A 23,055-nucleotide genomic window follows, 5' to 3' on the forward strand; every position below is an offset into this window, starting at 1 on the left:
CACACATTTTGCGAAGCTTGAGAGTTGTACACATTAAAGTGCCTATACGGCATACCTGTCACCTCTCCGGAATTTTTCGTAAAGTTTACGAATTCGGGTTTGTCGTACGTCTTTACGAATGTTGCGCCAAATTTTTACGAAAAATGAACTGTGTTCTCGGAAAATCGTATGCAAAAAGAAAGCGTATACTAAAATTGCATACTAAAACTAAGTTGTGATGTATACCGGCGCCGGGATCTTGTGCCAGCGCAAGAAACTGTATGCCCCGAAGGGCATTTGCTTCGAACAAGTTTATTGGGACAAGTTCCTTAAGTGGGCCAAATCGGCAAGAGAAAAGTCACTGAAACAGCTGTCATGATATTTTGCGTTCCTTGTAAGTATCCGCTGTTCCAAGTTTGCTGCTGCTTCGTTGCTGCGTCTAAGTCATCGTATATAGTAGATGAAGTGCGAATGGACTCACAAAAAGTGTGTGCTCCGGGCAAACACGTAAACAATAGGTGATATACGCCTCGCCCCCCCCCCCCCCCCTCTTTTCTTCCCTCGTTGTCATGTCCGGGGGGTTTCTTAAGAACTTTAAACTTCGCAGGTTGGTTAGTAAACTCGAGTGCACTTACACACGAACGCACTTACAGGCGTGCACGCTCTTGCCTATATATATTGACACTCGAGCACCCCCGCTGCAACGCAAATAAACTGATTCTTAAGCAGCTAAAAAAATCTTATTCCAATAAAAAAATGAACTCAGTCCAGAACACCGCACTAAAAACTTTGCGACCCATATAGAGCTTTGGATTAGGGGGACGCAAGCGTTTCGGGCACACTAGCGCTTGGGGTTATATGCAACGCTTGTGTCCCCCTAATCTAAAACTATCTAATGTCCAGATGACTATCGTTCCTCTCAAGCATATAGTCTCTCAAACCAAGCTGCAACTCAAAAATATTGCTTTCTTTGCCTCGCAGAAGCATTACATAGCGCTTAGGCTATGGAGCGTGGAGGTGCACTCACTCCGCGCACGCAAACTAATCGTTTGTAACGAGTTATCTTCGTGCTGTTGTTATTCTCTTCGTCTCTACTATTCAAGTATACCGTCATCTGCGCATCGCCATCATGATCCAAAACCACAGTATGCACAGGCATTTGCCCCTTGTTGAAATGCGAGTGCCGTTCTTGAGGTCGCTGTCTCGAAGCTTGCTGCCAGAGCTCCTCAGTGGCACGTATGGCGGAAGCGCCAGAAGTTCGAGGTTTATGCAGCCCTGAGGCAAAGCAACCGCGGTTGTATGTTTACTCGCAGCGAGTAATATGGTTGCTCGGAAAGTGTTGACACGCAGTGATGCGTTGCGCACGTGTGTTCACCGTTCCATGTGTACTGCCGGCGATGAGAAGCCCCGGCCGGAAATGGGATCCGGGACCACCGGTCCCTCAGCTAGCTGCCGCATGCTCCGCTGATCAATGCTTGCGACGCAGCCATCGGCGCGTGGATCGCTAACAAATTCGCTGTCGTATCTCTTGCAATCACCTCGTGCGCAAACAACGTGGAAGACTGTCTCTTCTCCTAAACGCATTTTTTTTCTTTTCCTTTTGCGTTCGTGTTTTAGTTCCTCTTGCTCATCAATTCAAGCTAGTGAGGATAATAAAAGGCAAGAAAATAAACGCGGGTGGTCACGTCTAAAAGTCGCATTAAAAGCCTTCTCCAGAGCTACAATTTGTGCTCCGTATTTATTGCTTGCCCGGAGGCGTCGTCAAATGAGGTTTTAGCTTGGCTACGTTTGTTGACGGGAACACAGCGCGTAGTTGCAACACACTCCGCATAATATACGACGTTGTGCCGGAATTCCCCCCCCCCCCCTTCTTTTTTTAGTACAACGCTTTCTTTGCCTATCTCCCCTGGCTGAAGCGTGGGTTGGTCGGGTTCTTGCCAAGTACTCAGCAAGGATTGAATGCTAGCGATCCCTCAGTAAAATATCAAGAAAAGCACTTGCACGATTGTGGGATTTGAATGAAGGTCCCCAGGCGCAAGCACTATCCTGTTGCGACCTGAGGTCCGAACATGTGAGATGTTCATTCACCGTAAAGGAGTGAGGAAACGCGGTGCTGGGCTAGACATCCAGGACGTTTTAAACACACACGTTTATATTTACATTTTGTACAAGAATAATGATGAACACTGAAAGCAAGATGATCGCGTTCAAGTTCCAGCTGCCTGTCTCTTCGCCTAGCGTCCGTCTCCTCTTCCGACCCTTCCGGCGTCCTGGTCCCGTCGCCTTCCCCCAATCCGGCGTCAGGAGACGGATGGCTCCATCCCCCACCAATGCGGAGGCAGGTAGGCCTTTTCACCCGAGGAGAGCTTGGCCCAAAACACACGCACATCAGTGTACACGAACAGTGACAGATGGAAGCACAATGACGCGGCAGTTTGGGCTGATGTCAGCTGATGTGAAGGAATGTCCCCTTGCAACAGAAGAACTTCAGTTTGGCCTAGCTGGTATTTACTGCAAATCATATTGACCGCAAAAAAGACGGGGACATAGGAAGAAAACACATAAACAGCACAGGCGGTAACTTTCAACTGTTTTATTCATAGCAGCCAGTGGGCATATATAGGCAAAAGGAACATGCGCAGATCGCGGCAAGCAAGAATGCACATCAGCTTAGCGTGGCAACCAATTATCAAAAAAATCTATTTCCGCTTGAAACAACCTAATGGAGGTATCGCTAACACAATCTTCGCCTTTCTTATTTATATGGTAAGCCTCCATCAGTTCACGTGCAGTCTGGTCATGGCTTCTGCCCAGAATCTTTATCTCCTCAAAAAGAGGTGCACAGCGACAGGCATTGCAGTGCGCAGGTAAGTGCGCCAACTCATCTTTCTTTAACTTTTGCTCATGCTCCCTGGCTCGATCGTTTAGGCACCGTCCAGTCTGCCCTATGTAGGACTTGCCACAGGCCAGGGGGATTTCATACACAACTCCTACATTGCATTTGGCATACGGCTTGGTATGGTTCTTACCACAACCTAGCCTTCCTTTAGGATCACGGGAGGTGCGGGGGCAGAGCCGCGCCAGCTTAAAAGGGGCTGAAAAGACAAGGGGGACTCCAAACCTGCCTGCCACCTTCCTTAGGTTGTGAGCGACCCTGTGGATATACGGTACAACTTCAGGTCTTATGGCCATAGAAGTCGTCCTCACCCTTGCTTTGCCCCTAGATCCTTTTACCTTCTGCAGGAGGGTTTCCACCACTGGCGTTACCTTGCAAATCGCATAAGCCCTTTCTGGCGGAGCCCGACTGTTTGCCATGAATCACCGCAGTTGGAGGTGGCTCTGACGGGGTCGTCGGCTCGTATACCATTGTCGCGTCCTCCGTGAGCGACCGGTTTCGCGGGGTAAACGGCCGATCACTACAATCCCAAAGGCTTTGAACTTCTAAGCAAGCTTCCCAAGGTTTCCAGCGCTTCCCACTCTACGCTCGCGGTAGCGCTTTGAGACATTTTAAGCGTTCATTCGCTCTAGTAAACTGATAAGTAGCGGCTAGTTTAGCGCGAGTGTGGAACCAAACAATGCTTTAGTTACGCCCATTCCCACAGTCCGTAGTATCGCCACTATAAATATATAATTTTTTTTCGTCGGAAATCTCTTCGAAGATTCCACACAAACTTGTATATGTGCCTATATGGGCCAATGAGGCATCCTAGTAAATAAAGCTTGATGATATATCTGCAATAGTAAAGACGACACATCAAATCAAATTAAAATTTTATTTCATCTCTCAACAAAGAGAGAAAAGGGGGTGGCGGGAGAAAGCTGCATTACTGCAGCTTGACTAAGCACTGCCCCATATGGTACAATTCGACAGTGTGCAGCAGTAATACAGGTACATAAGTCTAGGCACTTTACAGAAAATGTGAAGGAAAAAAGAAATAGTAACATAGATGTACAGGCAGTAAATTGTTTTTTTTTTTGTAGCTCAAGAAGAATGAAGAAACGGTATCAGAGAGGTACATACGAAATAATTTCAGAAAATAAGCTATATATATATATATATACGATAATCAAATACAAGTACAAGAATCACACAGCGGGATTTTGCGAAAGGAAACAAGTGAAAAAGGAACGAGGAGATATAGTATCCGGGGTTTAATCCACTTGTAGTTAGGGTTAGTAGATCAGCAATGTGGTAGGATACAGATTGCTGTCCATAATTAGTGCGACAAGAGCGTGTAGCACGACAAAAGTGCTGGCGTAAGGTCCATTTAGGCGCGAAGTGTCGTTAATTCTTCATTGAGAATCTCTTCTGCCGCGGTATCTCACGCCGTGGAAATTTACTGTGACCCGCCGTTTCTACTTCCGCGTCGCCAACTGCGTATGTAATCTGCTGCTGATACGCTCCTCCTCTCATGCTGTGCACTCTCCACTTCTCCTTGCAGGCGATATCAAGAGCGGCGACTGTTTTATGTCCTGCTGTTCTCTCATTTCCCCTCGGCTCATTCTGTTGTTGTTTGTAGCAGTACTGAGTAATGCATTCCTGGACGTCGAGCTTCGAGCGGAGCATGCGGAAGGTTTCAAATGCGCCCTGAAACGCTTGTCATGACTGACAGCAATACCGTTTAAGGGCGTTGCGCGTTAACGACGCTATTTCCGTCAGTTTTCTTCCCCATCCCCTTTTCGTCCCTGTTTCCGTTACGAAGTGTCCTATTCCGTTTACTGGGTTATCGTTTCACTGTGTGATTCCCCGCCGCATTGTCCCGAGTAACTTCCTTCCAGGAAGAGCAGTGTACCGTGGAGACACTTTAAAAGCGGCAGCGCTAGCCACAGTGTTTTGTCCACGCGTCTTCTCTCTTCTTCCTGTGTGTGTGGGCACAATTCGTTTACAGCACTGCCGAAGGTACGAGGCATGCACACGTACGCGTAATATCTTGCGCAGCGGAATATAGTTCCGGACGTAACTGTCTGATTTTCGGGGGGATCAGATGTTTTTAGTTTGGTTGGTACATGATACGTTACAGTGATACGTGACATATGTTGGGATTTTTGCCTCATGCACGTTTTTCTAACGGTGGTCCGCGATCTTTTCAACATTTTGTCGCAGAGTATAGTGTGCAGAAGCCGCAGAACTTTCTATTTTCTTTCACTACATTTTTTTTTTTTTTTGTCGTAGGCTAGGGAAAAAGATGCTGAGCGGAGCAGAGGCAGGCGGGGCAAATTCGGCATTGGCAATAAATATTCACCTCACGCATATAGTGCTGTAAATAACTGTCCTTCGATTTGGTATCATTTTTCGTATTGGCCTATCCTAAACCTGGTTACATCGTCCATTCCATTCAAGCTGTGGCCGTTTAGTACTTGGACCTCATTTGAAGCCTTTTGCGAGCACTGTGAGTCACGTTTCTCGCTGCTCCACTCTTTCATCCATCCAACAAGTGTACTTTGAGGCGAGCATAGGGCGGGCACTTTCATTTGTCAAATGGCCACCGCGCCGGTCTCCTGCACTCTCCGTCTGCCTCGTCCACCTTGAGTTTAGTTTTTTTTCCTCACGCTCGCTGCACGTGGATGCTGCAACTGTCGCTGCGCCTCGCGGGGTGTACCACTTGATCCGGCCGCTGCCGGCTCCTTGCCAAGTCTGACGTGACGCAGTCATCCGCTGACGTCACTCGCCGCCGTCGCCTATCGCTGCGTCGCCGCGACCCCAATGGCATCCCCCTCCAAACAACCCGCACGCTATCCAGCGGGTCACGTTCGCGTGCCCACGTGCACGCAAGCACGATTCCGCTCTTGTTTATGTCTCGCCCCTCTCCCCCACTACGTCGTGTGTTTTCACATCACTCTCGGCAGCGTCCTGCTTTGTTCGTTTACGACTGTTTTGGCGCAGAGAGTGCTTCCAGCCTGTTTTTCACCAACTAGCCTGGTCGCATACCTTACTACAGTTTTCCAAGCGATATTGAATTGTACTATCATCTTTGTGAAGCTGTTTCTTCGGCGACAGCTGTTATACTTCCCGGCATCTCTCTTTTTTCTCTCAACCCCCTTCCTCACCACCCGCCCCCTTACGAGATGTTTATTTATTTATTTATTTATTTATTTATTTATTTATTTATTTATTTATTTATTTATCTGTACATACTGCAGCGCAATAAGCGCTATAGCAGGAGTGGATTAACAGAGAAAAATTATACAGAGGAAAGTACAATACAACGATGAGTGTGATTTGCTAGGACCATTCATCGTGGATGGCAGATACAAAACTTTGGGGTGAGCATGGGCGAATAGAACCATGTAACGAATTGCAGACTTCTATGGAACGAGGGGAAAAACTGAATTTAAACATATTAGTGCGTGCAAAGTAGGGCATGAAGTTCAAGTTGTGATGTCGTCTCGTCGATGACCCTGGCGCGAGGCTAGTATAGTTTTTTGAAAGTCTAACGGAGGAATTGACGATGCTGTGCAAGAAATCTAACGATGCTATGCGGCGACGTGAATATTCTGTCGATTTTGACCGTTGCATCTGCTGTTAAACTATATGTGTTTGTGTGGTGCTCTTTTGAATGAAAGAATCGGCGAAACCCTCCCCATGTGTTGTACTGATCTTTTTTCCTCGCTTCTATGCGGAAAGAATCTTCAGTCGATGGTCGATTCCGTGCACGATCGCAACGATCACCTGCAAATAAGAAGACGTCCTTTCAAATTCATGAGCGACAGTTGCAATACCGCGCTCTCGGTTGGCCACCTGAATGTTCATTTCAAAACAAACGTTGGGCTGAAACGAAAGTGTACATCAAAAAAGAAGGCGGGAAAGCGGCCCCGTATCACCGAATAGAAGTTCTCCTGGACGACTTTCTGTTGTTTCCGGTTAGATCACCTACAGGATTGTCAAATCGTGGAAGCATGAGCCTGGCGCCATCCGGCGAGAGTTGACTTCCCTACCCCTCTTTCTCATTCGTTTTTTGGGGACAGGTTCTTCGCCGCGCTTATTTTTGGCATCGGAAGCAAACCTTCTCGAACCCATAGGCACGTGCGCCGGTTTCCTCTCACCGCTCCTATTTGTGTTAGTGAATGTGAAATCGGGCGCCGCCGTCGCAGTACAGGAAGAGATCATGACGTCAGCAGGTGCTTGCTTATTTTTGGTACGTGACGTAGTGGGTTTCCTGATGGAAATTTCAAAATTCACGCCAATTTTTTCACGCCGGGTTTTAACGGACGCTGCGGAGGCTTCTTATGATATAAAATATGTCCGGGTGGCATTCAGCTGACCTGATCAGTTCATATAGTTTGGGTCTAGGTTAACTGTTGACGTGCAGATAAAGGGCAGCGGTGTCCTTGTTTTGTCTCTCGTCCGCCATTTTTCTGCAGTTCAACTGCTAAGCTCGATTCGGGAACTTGCTGTGAGCACCACTTCATATTACTGTGTAGCTGCCTGTCATTTGCTCTCCGTCAGAGATGACTATTGGGTTCATGAATGTGCAGTAATTACGGTTGATCGTGGTGACAGTGACATTAGGAGGAGGTCAGGTGAGGTATTCTGTAAGAGTCCACCTAGTGGACATGTCCATTTCGTCTGCTGTTGGAAGTTCTGATTGGCTGTGGTGGGCTGCGCATGCACAGCACCCAGGCGCCACAGCCAATCCGCACTTCATCAGCAGACGAAATGTCCACTAGGTGGACTCTTACAGAGTACCTCCCCTGATCTGCAGGAGTGACGAATGCGCGTTCGAATAACCGAGATCGCTACGAGACAGCGTGCGTTCGTCTGCTAATTTCAGACTAAAACCTTGTTGCATTTCACACAGTAGTGTACGGCTTAATTACTACCTTCGAGACGGTTGTGCGATCTTCGGGCGTGGAGTGTATGTCCTTTGAGCTTTCACCCCAGCAGCTTGAAGGTGGTTCCAGATTTAAAAAAAAAAGGCGACATTATTTTTTTTTTTTTAAGCGCCAGTTCCTTCATGTGTGCAACATCCTCTCGCTGAACAGAAGCGGTCGCAAGAGTAATCGCGTAGGCACAGAGGCAGTTTTCCGTTCGCTGCGTGCACACACATAAACAGGCTATGACGGCTTGTTAGATATGGAGCTGTTTCCTGCGATTACTTCGAGTTCCCCAGACCACATCGGATGGCAGCACAGCTAATTGAGGAATGCAGAAGCAGGAAAGTGCATTCCAGAGAAGCGGCCGAGCAAACAAGTTTAAGGCAACAAGTTCACGTGCCAACAAGTTCGTGCGTCGCCGGGATTAGAAGGGGGCCTCGTACAATGGAGCTCAATCGTCCCCCTTCGGCTTTGAAGAAGGCATCTGCTACCGCTGCGGAGCCGAGCCACCGGGTGCAGGTGGGCCCTTGTGCAATGAAGCATGAGCGCCCCCCCCCTCCTTCTCCAGCCTAGAAGAAGTGGATTGCCAGTCTGCGAGGCAAGACCGCAGAGAGCCGCCAGGTGCGACACCGCGACACGGGCGCCTACCATTGGCTGAAAGTGGCGTCATCGGAGCGGACTCTCCCATTGGTGAAACATGACGTGACTTACAGTGCTCGAAGGGTTTATAAGAAGCCTTCCAGAGAGACCTGAGCATTCTGGGACATGCCCTGATTCCCTGATTCACCTCTCTCGAACTTCTTGCCGCGGGCCGCAGCGTCCGAGTTGCTGCCGGCCCGTAATGACAGTACGACTGTTACTTGTCGCTCACCTCCTTGTACCTAATGTAGAATAAATACTCCCAAGTTTTGGTTTTTCATCCCGACGTCCCGTCCTCCAACCCCTACATCTGGTGGCAGCGGTGGGATCGCCTCCGAATGCATCAGCTGGTGGCAGCGCTACGGATCAACCTTCGTCGAGAAAGATCCTAAGGAACCGGGGAGAGCGAAGAAGAGAGAGCCTTCGTCGAAAGAGGTCCGAAGAAACTGGGAGTAGCGAAGAAGGAGCGAGCCTTCGACCCAGGGAGTCCGGAGGAGCCGGGAACAGCGGACAAATGAACCGGATGGCAGAGTGCTGCAACCGTAAGTGAGCGCGTGGTTTTTTTTCCTTATGATTCGCCAGACTCAAAGGTTGTGTGTTCAATTTTGATAGTTCTGGGAATCGGGAGTTTGTTGCATTGTGTGTTTGCACAAATTAATTAAGGAAAACAGTTTTAACCACCTGTCGGGGCAGCTGCCATGGATCTTAGAAGGTTGACGAGGTTAGATTTGTTGTTGGTGTGCGACGATTTGGGAGTTGAGGCGGACGAACGGATGAAAACGCCAGCTATCATAAAGGCGATTAACGATAGTGGCAATGATGAGAAAAGCATTAAGCTTGCTTGGGAGGTGATACAGGAGCCACGGGAGCGTGCGCGTCGTGTACGTTTGCGAGAGCGTCGTGAGCTTAGGAGTGAGCGTCAGCGTGAAGAACGCGAGAATGAACGGAAGCATGAGCTTCAAGAACTTACTCTTAGGTGTGAGCGTCACGGACGTGAGAATGAACGCGAACGCGAGTATCAGGAACGTAAGCATGAGCGTGAGCAAAAGTATGAGAGAGAGAAGGCAGCACTGATCAAAGAGATACAGTATTGTGATCAGTTATTGGCACAGAGACAACGGCTGTCTGAGAATTCTGTAGGAAGTACAGAGCGAAAGAATGAGGAAGCATCTAGCAGATTTTCGCCAGAAGCCGACGAAAAGTGTAGTGCCTGTGAGATTAGCTGCAGAGTCATAATTGAAGGGAAAGGGCTAGCTGCTAACGATGCCTTAGTGGCAACAGAGGCCGTTAAAGGCCGTAGTGAGAGCGACGAGGTGCTGTGCCAACAGATGACTGTGGAGACAGCTAGGCCAGCTGCGAACAAATTGGCACAGTTACCGCGTGTGTGCGTCGCTAGTAAGGTTAGCGAGGTTGCTAGCGAGGAAAAGGGTACTGTTGACGCGACAGACGCCAGCACCCATGTAGAGCCAGATCTGCGTGCAGAAGTGAAGTGCGAACTGGACGATGCAGTTGAGAGTAGTTCTCGGGATGGCGAGCTCCGTAGCTCACGAGAGAACAACTGCATTGTTCAGGGATCGGTGCGGCTCTCCGCCAGTCTAGATGGCCTAGATAGGAATGGTTCAGTTATTAATCATTCGGACTGTGCGCGTGAGACAGCGATCGATACCGACGGGCTGTGTGCCGATGCACAGCTTGAGCTGGGCAATGTAGTAGAGGGCAGTTCGCAAGAGTGCGAGTTGTCTTACTCGAGTAAAGCCTGCTGCATTGTGCCAGAGTCGGTTGAGCTGTCCGCCAGTCGAGGCAGAGCGAGTGTTGATTTAAGTGAGAATCACTCAGACTGTGCGGGTAAGAGACCGATCCGGGCCGACGAAATGTGTACCGGCCAGCACGAGGCACGAGAAGGCGACATGAAGGCGAGTGCAAAGAGAAAGCGCCGTAAAAAGAAGCGCGGTAAAGACCGAAAGTCGGTAATTAATGTAGCGCCGCCAAAGATGGCGGGAAACCCAAAAGGGCAGGGCGCGAGGAAAAAGATGCGGTCGTCTCGGACGATGTTGACGCATCCAAAACGTTCAAGCCACCGGTCAAAGGGGGACCGCGAAGAATGTTCTGCACGGACGCGGACAAAGGGCACGGGGCAGTTAACCTCCTCGTCGTTCCGTAGTTCTTTTCACAGCTCAGCGTGCAGTTCGAAGAAACGCAAGGTGGCAGGACGAGACCAGGTGGGGAGTAGCGACGCGGTCAATCGAGTTCGTGTTGAAAGCAGGGCGCGGGGACGCAAATTGGCAGGAGACCGTAACGTCTTGGGGGAGCTGATAGTGAATCAGCCCTTTTGTTGTCTCTCGGCGGCCAGAGTAGCTTTCAGACCACGCCCACCCCGGGTACGACTCAAAGTATGAGTCAGACCTAAGCGTTTGGAATGAGAGAGCTTCCGTAGTAGGAAAACGTGTTGTTTTGTATTTTATTTTGAGCATCGGAAAGTTTTCGCGAATTGAGACTAGGATTTCTTTCACTGTGTAAGGTTTGAGCTTTGTTTGTTTTGGTTTGAGAAGCTCGAGATTTGAAAGATGCGTTTTAAGTAAACATATAGTCTCGCGAGATGCTCATTAATAAGTAAATAGGCTTTCTTTTTGTAAGTGTGAGTAACCTAAAGGTCAAGGTTATCGTTGAGAGGCCTATCGTAAAGCGCGTGTGTTATTTAACCTTTTTTCTTTTTAAGTGTTTTTGAATTTTCTAAGGTTAAGCGCGTAGATTTTCAGTGAGTGCATGATTTGCACGGAGAAGCGTTCTTAGTTCCATTAGCGCATGTCCTGTGTGGACGGAAGGAAGCAGATTTATGACTGGGTTGCTAGTGTGTGTGGAGGGCAGCCGTATTCTGACTTCTCTGATAAGTACGCGTGGAACGAGTTATTAAAAGACGCATTAGTTTAAGGGTTCTGCGGAGTGTGTAAGTCCCGCGAGTTTAATTGTTCGTTTAAGTCACGTGTCCTAGAGGGACTAAAGGAAGAAACGTGAGTAAGCGTAATGAAGAGTTTGCCTATGACACAAGTATGCGTTCTGAATAGTGACCACAAGGCTAGCGCGCTTGTGATTACGTGCTTGTGAGGTTGACCAGATTGTTCAGTGGCACCAATACGTGCGATAAGTACGCCACTGCGATAGATTGGAAACATGCTGTTCGTGTGGTTAGGCCACTTAAGTTATGTTCGGCTGTTTTCATTTGTTGTTTGCATCGTCAACGACCCTTTTGTTTTGCAACAACAATAGTACTCTGGTCTTGTCGGCAATCGAGGAGAAATGGATAGCTGTTTGGAGGGGTGGTTGGAACTGTTTGGTCAAAATTGGGGGAACTAAAAGATCAGGGTTGATTTTGATTCAGTAATAGCCTGGCGAGTCAGGGGTGAAGAGCCTGCGCTTACGCGTGGTGCAGCGCTGTGTTGTTTGGTTTGTTTGACGTATGTTCTCCAGGGTCCAGGATCCCGAGGGTTGTCAAACGAGGCTCGACCCCAGTACCCTGCAGCTTCTTTCAGCGTTCCTCATGGCCAGCGAATTGAGTTCACCGGCCATTCAGAACAACCGGGGCGAGGACGAGCTGTTAGATATGGAGCTGTTTCCTGCGATTACTTCGAGTTCCCCAGACCACATCGGATGGCAGCACAGCTAATTGAGGAATGCAGAAGCAGGAAAGTGCATTCCAGAGAAGCGGCCGAGCAAACAAGTTTAAGGCAACAAGTTCACGTGCCAACAAGTTCGTGCGTCGCCGGGATTAGAAGGGGGCCTCGTACAATGGAGCTCAATCGTCCCCCTTCGGCTTTGAAGAAGGCATCTGCTACCGCTGCGGAGCCGAGCCACCGGGTGCAGGTGGGCCCTTGTGCAATGAAGCATGAGCGCCCCCCCTCCTTCTCCAGCCTAGAAGAAGTGGATTGCCAGTCTGCGAGGCAAGACCGCAGAGAGCCGCCAGGTGCGACACCGCGACACGGGCGCCTACCATTGGCTGAAAGTGGCGTCATCGGAGCGGACTCTCCCATTGGTGAAACATGACGTGACTTACAGTGCTCGAAGGGTTTATAAGAAGCCTTCCAGAGAGACCTGAGCATTCTGGGACATGCCCTGATTCACCTCTCTCGAACTTCTTGCCGCGGGCCGCAGCGTCCGAGTTGCTGCCGGCCCGTAATGACAGTACGACTGTTACTTGTCGCTCACCTCCTTGTACCTAATGTAGAATAAATACTCCCAAGTTTTGGTTTTTCATCCCGACGTCCCGTCCTCCAACCCCTACAGGCTGGACTGGACAGAGAGCGTTTGGTATAATAGGTTTGGTGTCATCCTCGGCCGGATAAGTGTACAGCAGCAGTGTTCATGCCAGCTCAGCGTTGTCATCTTATCGACTCCGGAAGATCAGATGACACAGGTACTGTCAGCGTGCAGTCCCTTACAAAAATCATTGCAGACTTGCTGCAGAAATTCTGCATACCCCGAGTCACCCGGGATGCAGAATATCTGAAGACACGAACTATAATGCCACAAGTACCTAGAAACGAGAGAGAGAGAGAGAGAGAGAGAGAGAGAAAAGGTTGAAGAGCGAGCGACACGATATCGAGACGGCCAACCTCGTTTTCCAGAGGCCTGCTTAGTTGGAGCAGGCGTTAACCGGGGAGCGGAACGGAAACTGCCGCCTCCGTCGCCGCGCGGACACGTTCAGCACGCAGTGACTGTGCGAAAAAGCAAAGAACGAAACGGTTTGTTAAAAAAACTTCCCGGCAGTTTCCTTTTGTTGTTGCTGTTTTTGCGTCGTGTTTCGGTGTGTCATACCGAGAAGTGAACCGTTAAACCAAGGCCGCCGTCATTTCTGTCACATTCCTGTCCTCCTTACCCGCTTCCTTGCGCGCATGCTCGCCTTGGGCGCCTGCCAGAATGGCGACAGTTTGGCAGTGTCCCACTCACGCCTATTCGTGTTTCCTGCCGGGAGATGTCAATCCATTGCTGGCACGCTTTGGCAAGAGTACCGCTTACTTGCTGTTTTACACACTTCTTCGCAAGATTTTAACAAAGAATGGTGATTATGAGAACAACTGGGAATAGTTACGTATACACTCTTAAACAAAATTACACCCTTTGGGTCGTATCTTGCCACACTACGATAATCATCATCTGTCTCGTCCGGATTTCCTTTAACGCTGCGAGCCCGGTACTTCCAAGTCGCGAACGGCATGCGCGTTATCAGCATGACAAAGTATTCTCGACAGGAAAGTAGCGAGCGCAGCGTTTTCAAGAAAGGAAACGCAAGCAAGACATATGACAATTATTGTTCTGTGGCAAATATACACCCCAAAAGGTGTACTTTTGCTTAAGAGTGTAGTCCAGCTTCGCCGCGTGGCTTTGCGCCGGCGGCATTCGGTGTAATTGCAGACTGGTACACTCTTTTAGGCAAGGTTACACCCTTTGGGGTGCATCTCTGCCACACAACGATAATCGCCATCTGCATTCACTCTTAAAGCGGTTGCACCCTTTGGGGTGTATATTTGTCCCACAACAATAATCGTCATCTGCATTGCTTGCGTTTCCTTTCTCGAAAACTCGGCGCTCGCTACTTTCCTGTCGAGAATGCTGCGTCATACTGATAACGCGCATGCCGTTCGTGACTGGGAAGTACCGGGCTCGCTGCGTTAAAGAAAGGAAACGCGGGCAGGACAGATGACGATTATTGTTGAGGGACAAGATAAGCCCCACCCGCCGTGGTTGCTCAGTGGCTCATATATTCATATAGTTGTAGTTACGCCGTATCTCGGTCGCTTCACTGTCTTCTTTCTGCGGCGGTTATCCAGAGGAAGCTCAATAAACGTTGCAGCTACAACAGAAACAGCGCGACTTCATCACTTTCACGAAAATGTCGAAGTCTCTGTCTAAACAGACTGGTGCAGGTTGAGGCATTTCTTCACTTTGCCTCTCTCACTTCCTGTCCTGTCTAAACAGACTGCAGTATTAGGGCATGCGACGAATTTTGAGAAAATAGATTATATGCTGATGTAATCACTGATTTATCGTCCCCGTCTACCGCGATCGCTTTGCTGTTCGAGTAGTAGTATACTGTGCAGAACAACAAAAGGTCCGACCGTGTTTTCGTAGGCGCTTTAATCTCTGTTATCGAGGGTATCTCCCGAGCACTAAGAATTCGCTGGAAATCCTATGGAATGGCGTGGAACACCGGGCTCCCGACCGCATTGTCAACATCCATCCGTTGCTTGCGGCGTCGTGACGTCAGGACGTCGCGGACACGGCGTTTGGCCCGTCGCCATGGCAGCCGCGGTGTAGTCGGGCGTTCGCGAAACCGACTCGTGCGCATGTGGGCCAAGCTCCCTCACCCCCCCGCCGTTCCCTCGCCTGTCTGCTTTCTCCAAAACTCAGCACATCGCTCTTCCTTGCGAGGCGCGCGTCGTCGATCAATAAACGGTAGCCGTGCTGTCCGTGCTGCCCTGCTCAAGATGTACTTGTTCGGAGGAGCTCTGGCGACCGCTGGGACTGTGGGAGGAACGCGCGGGTGTTTGGCTCCGATATGAAGTTTTCTTTTTCTGTCTCGCGCGTGCGGTCTACGCGACTCTCCACACGTCTCGGTAGTTGCGCGTTTGTGCCTATTTTCTTTCTTCAAACGCATATCTTCTGCGTGTCCGTGTTCAGTGGTATCTCGTGTTGGTAGCATTCTGTCACTGCAATGTTGACGGAAGAGCTTAACACAACCCGGCGCGGTTGCTTAGTGACTATAGTGTTGGGCTGCTAAGCACGAGGTCGCGGGATCGAATCCTGGCCACGGCGGCCGCATTTCGATGGGGGCGAAATGCAAATCAGCCGTGTACTTCGATTTAGGTGCATGTTAAAGAACCCCAGGTGATCAAAATTTCCGAAGTCCCCCTATGCGGCGTGCCTCATCAGATCGCGGCTTTGGCACGTAAAACCCCATAATTTAATGTTTTTGTTGAAGAGCTTAATATAGTCACACTTAAACGCTCCCTTTTGTTGGTTTCTTTTCTCCGTTTCTAGTTTTATACTATAGCCAGTCCCGTTTGCTGCCTGCGAAATGCTTTGCGAATGTGTTGTCGAGCGTGGTTAGCAACACAACCAAACTCCGTTTGCCGTTTCATAGCGATGTACGCAATAATGTGAAACTATTCCACTCGGTTTTTATTCTAAATAAGGAGCAGTCGCTCAAAAGTTCAACCGTTATCAAGATGTCTGGTCGAGTATACTTGCAGTGGCCTTTTCGAAGTACCTGCCGCTAGAAACCCTTGACTATTGTGTTGCTGTCTAGACTCAACTTGAAGCCAGTCAGAACAGTAGTAATTAACCCAGTGACAACAATCACGTCCTATGGCTATCCTGTGGACATCCGCTGCCAAAACATGAATACTCATAGGAATGTGTCGAATACATCCTGCGGACGTGTCTCACGAGGAAACTCAAATAAAAAGCCTCAATTGGAGGACAAATGTCTATGTGTATGTAAAAAAAGGTCCATGTGGGATAACCTTGGAACATCCATATGCGTTTCTGATATCAGAAACTGGATGTCTGGCGCATGTCCTATTTCTCTGAGAGAGCATGTACATCGGGACGTGATTCGGATGTCCTATGGACGGATTGTTTTCACCAGGAATCTTGTTGAACGGGTAGAATATATTTTGTGTACCTCTTGTGAAGATGCGCAGCATAAACCCACAATTGTATACATCTTGTGTGCTGCGAGCGGCCGTCATCACACAGTGTGAGAATCACTGACGACCCGCATAAACACCGAACCGAACGCAAGGCGAAACCGGACTGTAATCAGCGGCGGTAACCTACGGCTCCCGTTATCAATGTGCCATAGTGTGCGCGATATAACCACGCTTGCCGCTGCAGCTGCCTTGATAAACAGTTCTTTCGCTCTGAGATACAGCTGGGGGGAAAACGCTGAATGTTATCAGTCCGGTCAGTGCTCTACAACTGTTTTCTCAACAGCCGCGCGGTTGTGGAATGCGCGTAGTCACGGTAGGGTTGACCTCATTCCGTATAACGCTGACTAGCTGGAGCCTTCGTCAAAAGAACATGATTCACCGGAAGTATAACAGCTGGGTCCTTGGCACACACATTAGTCGACCACCTGTAGCGTCTGCACTGCTCAATATCCCTCGAGCGAACTCGTGTCCCTCCAGTGCTGTTATTCTAGCTCCAAAAGTTACAAGACGGTGCCGTTGTTCGCAACACTCTTGCTTGTTGGCCGACTGACTCTGAATCGGCAAGTTTCATTGCTAGCGAAAAGATGTGTGCGAAGTTTGCGTTTCGAAGTAACAAAGCCTTCCAATTTCGATTGGTTCGGCAATATTGACGATTACCTCACCATTGGATCGACTTCTCGGTTTCGAGGAAGACGTTATAGTCTGCGCTCTGGAAATACTCTAAACGCTACTCTGGAGCGTCAGACCAAGGTCCCACGGGACACACAACTAACGATCTGGTCTCGCCTAGTTTCTTACATACTCAACATTCAAGGGCTCACGCCACGCACCTTACTCCCAGCACCTTCGAAATCACCGGTTGTATACATAGAATGGCGATGCGGACAGGCGCATCGCCATCAATAACCGTTTTGTTGTTCTTCTAACAGCAAAGTGTACTTTCTTCGGTATGGAAGCCTCAACAACATACACTTAAAATAGTTTCACCCTTTGGGGTATCTGTTTATCCCACAACGATAATCGTCATCTGCCTTGCTCGCACTAGAAAGTATTTTAGTCAGTGGACTGAAGTTTTAGGTCGAGAAAGAGTCTTGCCGGGAAGCCGACTTACATATTTTTGTAAATTCTCCATATCATTTAGAGCTATTTATTTTGCTGTACGAAGCGTACTGCATGGTGGCCGCAGGTGTTCTGGCTTGCGCGAGTCGCTGAGCTTTTCACGCTGTGCGGCTCTGCTTGGGTTCAGGTTGGCGGATACGGTCACCCGAGTCTTGGCGGCAGGAGCGGCCTAAGGTCGTGCCGGTGCCTCGGCACTTGTCAACCAAGTTCTGCGGTTGCTTCGCAGAACACAACAATCTAATACAATTTTGGTGCAAGTTGTTTAAAAGAGCCTTTTAGCAATTCGAAAGGATATGGCGCCTATCATCCGTGGCCAATGAGGCTTTGCAAGCGTGTCAAAACAGCACCACGGAAGAACACGATTTGTCTACGGTAACTCAAATGATTGGCCAAGAACCCCTACGCCTAACGCTTAATAAGCTCAGCCATGCCTGCACACTCAATTGAGCTGCTTGATCAAAGCATAATATGATAGTTGAGTGTACTCGCGTCCAGAGATACGCTGTAGTTGTGTCTGCGTTGCTGGGAGTGACACTTCGCCAGCACAGTCACTGAGCGTGCCCGGCAGCGTAGAGCTTGTCCCCTTTACGGCGAATGGCAGTGCGTATCCGACCGTCTAATTTTGATATTGGTTTGAAACCACGCAGCAAAACTTGCGCCATTTGTTAGTTTCGAAACAAGCTTGAACATGCAATCACGTTGGCAGATCCGCGTGGGCAGCCAAGTAGCGTGGTCCGTCAGTGTCAGTTTTGACCGAAGGTGCCGCAAGAGGCGCTGACGATCGCCGCTCGGACGCGCCGCCTGGCCAGTGTCAGGACCGTTTACAATTAAGACGGGTCCAAGAAAAGTGACAGGGCAAACGCTACACATAGAAATGTTTATACGAGAGCGATTTGATGTACGGTTATTGCTTTAAATGTGAAACGACTGGCTCATGAACAAGTTCTGCTAAAGCCGTCATTTGTGTACAGCGGACACTTTTGTGTGTTCCTCTGCGTGTTCTTGTATGTAAACCATCTTGTGGGTAGCCATTCGTCCTGTCACCTTTCTTGTGTTTCACGCTACGGTTGTATTCGTTACTTCATGCTTGATTTTCAGCCTGGTGCCAACATATATAGCCATTCTTTGCGCTGGTCTTCCTCGACGCTGCCGCCATTCTGCCGTCACCTCCGCGCGGGAGCTCCGGATTAGGCCCCCTAAAAACAGCGACGTAGCCGCTTCGTGCTCAACTCCGTGCGATTGCTATTGCTTGTTTCGGCGTTCTCACAAACACTGGGCCGTTTTGCGAACTGATGCGATGTCACCGCTTGTCTGTCTGTTGCCGGAGGCAGCGCACTTGGCCGCGCGCAAACGCGAGTTCCCGAGCCGCTGGCAGCCCCGTTCAAGGTCGCGAAACGACACGCGGCGTCTAAGGGCGCCTCCACCTTCCCCTTCCTTCCCCTTCCTCCCCCTCTTCCTTTCAGGACGTCACAGAGCGATTAACATATCTGGGTCGGCTCCGCATGCCGTGCAACGTCCGCGCCACGTCTGATTTCGCGTTGCTCCAGGTAGCACCGCGTTAATCTGCTGCGCTGTTACACCGAGAATAATGCTGGTAATTGCGTTCTGCCGCAAGCGGTGTTACTAGACGAACAGGCCCGCGCGGCCGTTCGGTGGGTGTGCTTCGGACGCGGTACGTGCTCGGGAGCTCCGGTTTCCGCGTTGCCGAGCGCTAGAAGGTCAGTCAGGAGACTCGTCCGCCCCATGGTCTCGCACACCGCAGACGGCGCCGCAGAGCGATTACGGCCGCCGTCCATTTTACCCTTTCCTGGTGGCGTTGCAGCTACGCGCAAACACAGTTAGTGTAAACAGTCAGTGCAAGCATGATACTGCAGGCACAACCGCTACAAACACGGTCGGCAGCTATCGTGTGGGCTTCAGCAGCATGCCAGCACCTCTTCAGTGGTGCTGGGGTGCCGTTTAAACAATGAATATTGAAACTAGGAGTGTGCAAGTAGTAATTTTTGAAACTGAGTTGAATACGAATAAAACATCGAATGCTTCTTGAATAGTTCCATAATAGTAAAGTGCCATTCTCACCATTAATATAAAACATATTTTTTAGCCAGGAAAGTCTCTGAGCCAAGTAGCATGCCCCACTACTACTGGTGTTATATATCTACTATGGCCATCGGCATATAATTTAGCACACCTTTGCTCCAATTTGATGCTTCATTGCACACATTTGGCAGTTTAACACATTCAAGCACTATGAGAAAAATATTCATATTTACAAAAATTCAGTTAGTTATTTGAAAGTTTTGTATATTTTCGCACCTTTAGTTGGGTCCATGCAGTATCAAAAAGGCACATAAACCCCATGTCCAATAACCTCATACTATAAAACATATGGGATCCTACTAAAAATCCTATATGTTTCTAATGTAATATGGGATTATAATAAGTACAGGAGTTCGGGGCATATGATCTTTATTTATAGAGGTAGTTGCATATAACTGTTACCATGAGAGCAATTTTGCCCTTCAGTAATTTAATTATCCATCAAGGAAATGGTGTGAGAAACATGTTGAATTGATTGCCTTAGCAGTTACAGTTACACGTTCAAAGCCATGGAAACAGTTGAAGACAAATGGTGTCTCGCAGGTCAAAATAAACTGCATGCAGCAAATTTGCAATGACAAACTCGCAATGAATTATATATGCTACAAATGCAATTAAGCCTTTACGTTTTCATCCTGTGATTTGTAACGAGCAATATTATACCAGCTCTCTGCGAAGTGGTTATGACTGTCACAATCATGTGGCATTGCTGTCTCTCTCTCTCTCTCTTGTCATCACAGGTGAGAATGCCTGTGAAAAGACGTCATTTCTCTTCTTGCGCAAAGAACTGCCAGTGCGGTTGGCCAACATAATGAAGGAGATTCACCTGCTGCCAGAGAATCTGCTGAGCATGCCATCTGTGGAACTTGTGAGAAGCTGGTAAGTGCAGCAGGCTTTGGATAGCACCTGGGAGAGAATGTTTGTTTACTGTCTGCCTTTGCTTGATTTCACATCATCACTCATTTCTGGGTTATTGGGTGCAGGTAGCTCAGTATGGCAACAACAAGACATTGTTATAAAAGAAGAAACTGCAATATCAAAGCTAAGAAAGATGTTTTGCTTGATTTTTGATGCCAATGATTTGTCAGAATTAAGTAAGGCTTTGTGCTTGCCACGTGAAAAACATCTGGAGTAGACATGTCATCTGAGTATGATTACAGAGCCGCAAGTTATTGATAACCAAATGATTGAAAGAAAAATGTGATGTTTCATGCAGCAGTAGGGGCTGCAGCACTATTGAATGTGATTAGCCGTACATTCAATAACATTGCTTTATATGCAATATTCATGCGGACAGCAAGTCATACATACATACATACATACCTTCACTTGTCCCCATGCTCTTTCAGACAAATCTGGTTCACATAGGTACCTTTTTCATTTTTTTTTAAGATGAGGAGGTTAACTATTAGTAAGATCTTGATGAGGGCTAGTTGGTTCATACTTAGAACAGAGGTGAAACAGCGCGAAAAAGACGAGAACACTAGGAAACAAATACCACAGACAAGCACTGTCTGTGGTATTTGTTTATTTGTGTCCTTGTCTTTTTCGCGCTGTTTCACCTCAGTTCTAGGTTAACTATGTTCTTGAATATACAAAACATATATATTTTTTTTTCAAGCAATAAGTTGCCATTTATAGAAGGTGCCTATAAGAAAGCAGCTTGTCTCGTAGTCCACGCAATGGACATCATATTCAGCAAAGCTTTATATTGAAAACATGAAACACCATTGTGCTGAACATTCCTTTTCTTGTATGTTCCACTGGGGCCATATTTTCTAATTATTCATTTCATCTTACATTATTTTTGGCGTTTTGTCATTGGCTCAAGTATTGCTGCACTGCACTTATTGCTAGGGTCAGCTGCTCAGCCAGATGCATAATAAAGAGGGAATGAAAAATGAAATAAAACATTACAAAATATATGAGCGATCATCTGTCACATAACATGGATAATGAGCTAGGACGCTTGCTCATTTAGGCTCATGTTCAAGAAACGATGCATGTCTTCATTTTATTCCACTGCATAATGCAGGACGCATTTTGTCATAATGTTACACCTGATTGAGTAACCATTTTCAGCAGTGCTTGAAATTATTGAACAATGTTCTCAACATAGTGAACATATGACAGTGGAGTCAGTGTTTTGTAATAACCTATGTAGTATGCCCTTTGCTTGTCACTGACATCTTTCTTTGCAGGTATGAACGCAGTTTTGAGGAAATATTGGAATTTGAGAATGCTGGGAATGATGATCAGAAAGCCATGCTAAAGTAAGTTGTTAAAAAAAAAACACTTCACACACAGCATAGTGATTATTACAGCTTCACTAAATATTGGTAAATGTTCATTTAAAGAACAGTTTAACATTTAAAGAAAAAAAGAAACCATTAATCAGACTGTTTGTTTTTGGTAAATTGAGCATTTCCTCCAAGTGCATTAAAATTCTGATGCATTTAATGTCATTTTCATGTTCTTCAGTGTAAGCACAGTACACTGAGGAACACAATGGGGTAATCCTGTCTGCCATAATAATGTCTAGCTCTAGACTGATGTGAACTGAATGACCTGCAGTAATTGAGCTTTCTTCTTATACGAGTAAGCACAGTCTACAGTTATACAGATCACCTCATTAGTATTCTGATGTAGCCTCAACATTTCATCTACTAATTGTTCAAAAAATTTCACTAATATAAAGCATTTGCAGTTACCTGTTGAGTCTTAATGTTTTCACACAAAGACCGAGCTGTAACCAGTGCTCGAATATTGACTAGACATGTTCCGCAAGTGCAGGAAATGCTGTATTGGGTTGTCCCCGCTTAGAGGAAACACTTTATCAATATGCAGGGCTCATTTTGTCATGAAGGCATGTAGAGATTATTTCTTCTGTTAATAGGCTGTTAAGTCTTTCTCCCTGATGCGTAAAAATCAAGTTGCACTGTATTTAATTCTAGTAAGCTGTTTCCATTACAGTGGAAAACCCTTACATGTCTCATGAGAGCATATTGTGCCACTGACTCGAGATCATTCACACTGCTATGAATATACTAGAATACCCTAGCGATTCCTTGCTCATGAAAACAATTTAATTTTAACTGTAAGTGGTGACTGGGGCTGGTGCGGTCTTAAATTCCAAAATTATGCTGCATGTACAGTTACACAGAGTTAGACCAACAGTATGCTCTTCAGTCTCTCCCCACCTTTTTTTTTTTTTTGTAGACATAGGACTTGTTTACATTTGAGGATAGGTCACATGATGGTAATTACGTAGCACCATGTTTTCTAGTATGTGACAGAGGTGTTCTGTTTTTTTTTTTCTGAAGTAGCTTGTGATAGACTTACCCCCATATTCATAAATGCATCTTAACTTGAAGCTTACGCTTGACTTAATTTAAATGATTCCTGTCATGAATGCACCGAAAGAAATGCTATGAGCGTCTTGGGCACGTTCACACCAGGTGTCATTTATATAGAGTCAAGCATGGGCTTCAATTTAAGATGCATTTCTGAATGTGAGAGTTAAATGGACAAACATTTATTTTTGTGCCATATCTGCACTAGGGATTGTGTGGATCCACATGACAGCTACACACTAAAGCATGACTCTGTTGCTCATCCTTCAAAAATGTGCTGCCTTTTCTTGTACTTCACTTTATCACTTATGCTCCTTACATTGCTCCCAATTGCTGTGCAAACA

General features: G+C 47.6%; 1 protein-coding gene across 1 annotated transcript in view; it reads left to right on the forward strand.

Moving 5' to 3' along the window:
* The window catches only part of Pdk (pyruvate dehydrogenase kinase), a 60,361-nt gene that overhangs the window by 14,483 nt on the left and 22,823 nt on the right, over positions 1-23,055 (forward strand). Inside the window, exons 2-3 of the mRNA XM_065432146.1 lie at positions 20,099-20,237; positions 21,560-21,631. Coding sequence (XP_065288218.1) covers positions 20,099-20,237; positions 21,560-21,631 — 211 coding nt within the window. The remainder of the gene's footprint in view (positions 1-20,098; positions 20,238-21,559; positions 21,632-23,055) is intronic.

This window comes from Dermacentor albipictus, chromosome 4 (assembly GCF_038994185.2).
Source record: "Dermacentor albipictus isolate Rhodes 1998 colony chromosome 4, USDA_Dalb.pri_finalv2, whole genome shotgun sequence".
NCBI lineage: Eukaryota > Metazoa > Arthropoda > Arachnida > Ixodida > Ixodidae > Dermacentor > Dermacentor albipictus.